This window comes from Pteropus vampyrus, unplaced genomic scaffold (assembly GCF_000151845.1).
Source record: "Pteropus vampyrus isolate Shadow unplaced genomic scaffold, Pvam_2.0 Scaffold464, whole genome shotgun sequence".
NCBI classification, from domain to species: Eukaryota; Metazoa; Chordata; class Mammalia; order Chiroptera; family Pteropodidae; genus Pteropus; species Pteropus vampyrus.
This window is the reverse complement of record NW_011889245.1, coordinates 183,949-186,357: the sequence shown is the minus strand read 5'-3', so window position 1 is coordinate 186,357 and position 2,409 is coordinate 183,949. Positions and strand designations below refer to the sequence as shown.

The 2,409-nt window shown below is 41.5% G+C and overlaps 1 protein-coding gene across 1 annotated transcript in view; it reads right to left on the bottom strand.

Annotated features, from left to right (window-relative positions):
* The window catches only part of LOC105306913 (CUB and sushi domain-containing protein 1-like), a 185,200-nt gene that overhangs the window by 20,288 nt on the left and 162,503 nt on the right, over nt 1-2,409 (bottom strand). The window contains exons 41-42 of the mRNA XM_023524454.1: nt 1,505-1,684; nt 170-214 (exon numbers count right to left, since the gene is read on the bottom strand). Coding sequence (XP_023380222.1) covers nt 170-214; nt 1,505-1,684 — 225 coding nt within the window. The remainder of the gene's footprint in view (nt 1-169; nt 215-1,504; nt 1,685-2,409) is intronic.

Genomic DNA, 2,409 nt, shown 5'->3' with positions numbered 1-2,409 from the left:
AAGAAACAGAACTCCCCCCGGGGACTGGTGTTTTCGGTAACTGAAGCATTAGCTTGTCATGGACTAAAGGAATCAGGAATTTGCACGTCAAATCTGTTGCACTATAGAGCAGAGCAAAGAACAAATCGCTGAATTGGGTTTAAATCTATGACTGTGCTGGTATACAAACCTGGAGTTTTAGTAACTGTTTCATTAACTTCTCTCACTCCTTTACCTACAAGTAAAAAGACAAATTATCAACTTCAAAATCATTTCTTTTTGAATAAGTTTGAAAAAATGTCAGATTGAAGCAGTTTTCCTTTCTCCAGATTTCCTGAATGTGCAAAATAGGAGTATCTCGGACGTGTCCACTTAAACCCGGATATCCACAGCGGAACGGCCTTGGTGTCTGTGGGAGAGCTGAGTTTCATGGAGAGACTTGGTGTGACGTGTGTGTGTGTCCCCGAGGTGTGCTACAACAGAGAGCCTTGCAAATGAGGGTGGTTTCTGTCCACTTTTGGACTCCCGTTTGGGATGGGCTGCCCCCAAGTGATAGGTGCTATGCAAAATAACTAAGGTTTTAGAACCTCGATTTCCCGAGTCCCCACCCACATCAGCAAGCACACAGGTTAATACGGAATAACACCAAATCAGCTCCCTGCAGATGTTTGGTTGGGTCTACCAAGTTAGATTTAACGCGTAATCTCTTAGCTTTTCTAGTTTTGTATTAAACTATAAGTTATCTTTTTTTTTTTTTAAAGTCTGTTTGCTTCTATTCCTAATAGAAAAGGGCAAGGGAAACATAAACGTCTTAGAAATTCCTAACTCGAGAACTGTGACTACACCAGGAAACCGAAACTGATTCTCTTACACTCCGTAGTCTGGATCTGTGGTGTTCAGCACTCAATTAGCATGGAATCTGCGTTTGGTGGGGAAGCTGGAAGGTTAGCTGTCATGGAACCTGACCCAGAGTTATCACTCCCATTTGTGAATACACGGATTTGTGAGTAATTAGTGTATCATTTCCACATCGACTGCTTTTGTAATTTTAAAAAGTAGAACTGATGTCAGGAACACGTAAGCTTACATCCCACCACCAAACAGCCTGTGGCCTTAAAAATCAGTTTAATTTAATATGCACCAGTACTTGGTGATATTTGCCCATTTTCATAAAAAAGATACATTTTCCAAAATTGTATTGAGTGTCATTTTTCTTTTAACTAACTCATAATGCTTTTCTTCAGCCAAACAGCTTTTCTTCTTGGCTGAAACTGTGATTGGCAAATAATAAAATCCACATGTCCCCCAGGCCTGTGCCTCTACTGTACCGAACACTTCCTGCACACGCTCACACACGGCTCACACACGGCTCACACACGGCAAGCACGGGTAGAGTCGGGGTGACTGACACCACTCCACGAGGCTGTTTACTTATGGGTCCGACAGGGGGAGACTTGCCTGACGGGCAGTCTGTGTGCGTCTTTGCTGGGTGGGAGCGCATTTTCACTCCCTCACGGCGACTTACTTTTACAGACAGGGGGTTTTCCTGTCCACTTCATATCTGCTTTGCACGTCCTGTGCTCAGATCCACCTGCCAGGAAGAACCCCGGATGGCAGGTGTACACCAAGGTGTAGCCGAAGGCAGGCAGGTCGATCGCGCGCACGTCCGCGTGGGCTGGCGTTTCCGGCTGTCTGCAGGCGTGGGCTGAAATGGTATTTATTCGTTAGGAAATACTGAAACTTTGTTCGTTAGAAACTTAACACATGTATCCAAAGAAAGAAAGAAAGTGGAAATGACTATAGTTACTTTACTATGTAAAATTGTGAATGTGGTAGATTTAAATATCACCAATCCTGCAGAGTCTTTGCACCTGTCGACAGAACGCAGGCTGCTGTCAGGCAGTTCTCTCTCTCACTCCCTCTGCCCGTGTGTGTGATTGATATGTACAGATTTTAGAGCAGAAACCACAGCTTTGAAATAGATCGCTTCTGATATACCATTAAGATAAATGTTACGTTTCTGTGAAAGACTGGTCCTATAAGCTAAACACATACAGACTGACACAGATTTAAAAATGTGCCTTGGTTTTTGTCTGATGGCAACTAGCAAATTTACTGTTCAGTTAAATGAATAATTAATTTTGGTAATAACTTGATATGCTTTTAGTAATTGAATTACAGATTCTTATATTTTTAGATATGTAATTTAGAATTACATAAGATTGTGATGTTTAGATCTCAAATAACTTCTCGTTCTTTATAAAGCTCACATACGTGTCTCAAGTATAGGACTTGGCAGATAATTATAAAATATGTTCACAATATTAAAATTGTGCATGCGATCATCTTAAGTTTGCTAATATTCTGTACCCCAGCAAACTTTCAACGTAATGAAAAACTGATCTAGCAAGCTACACACACGCATATATA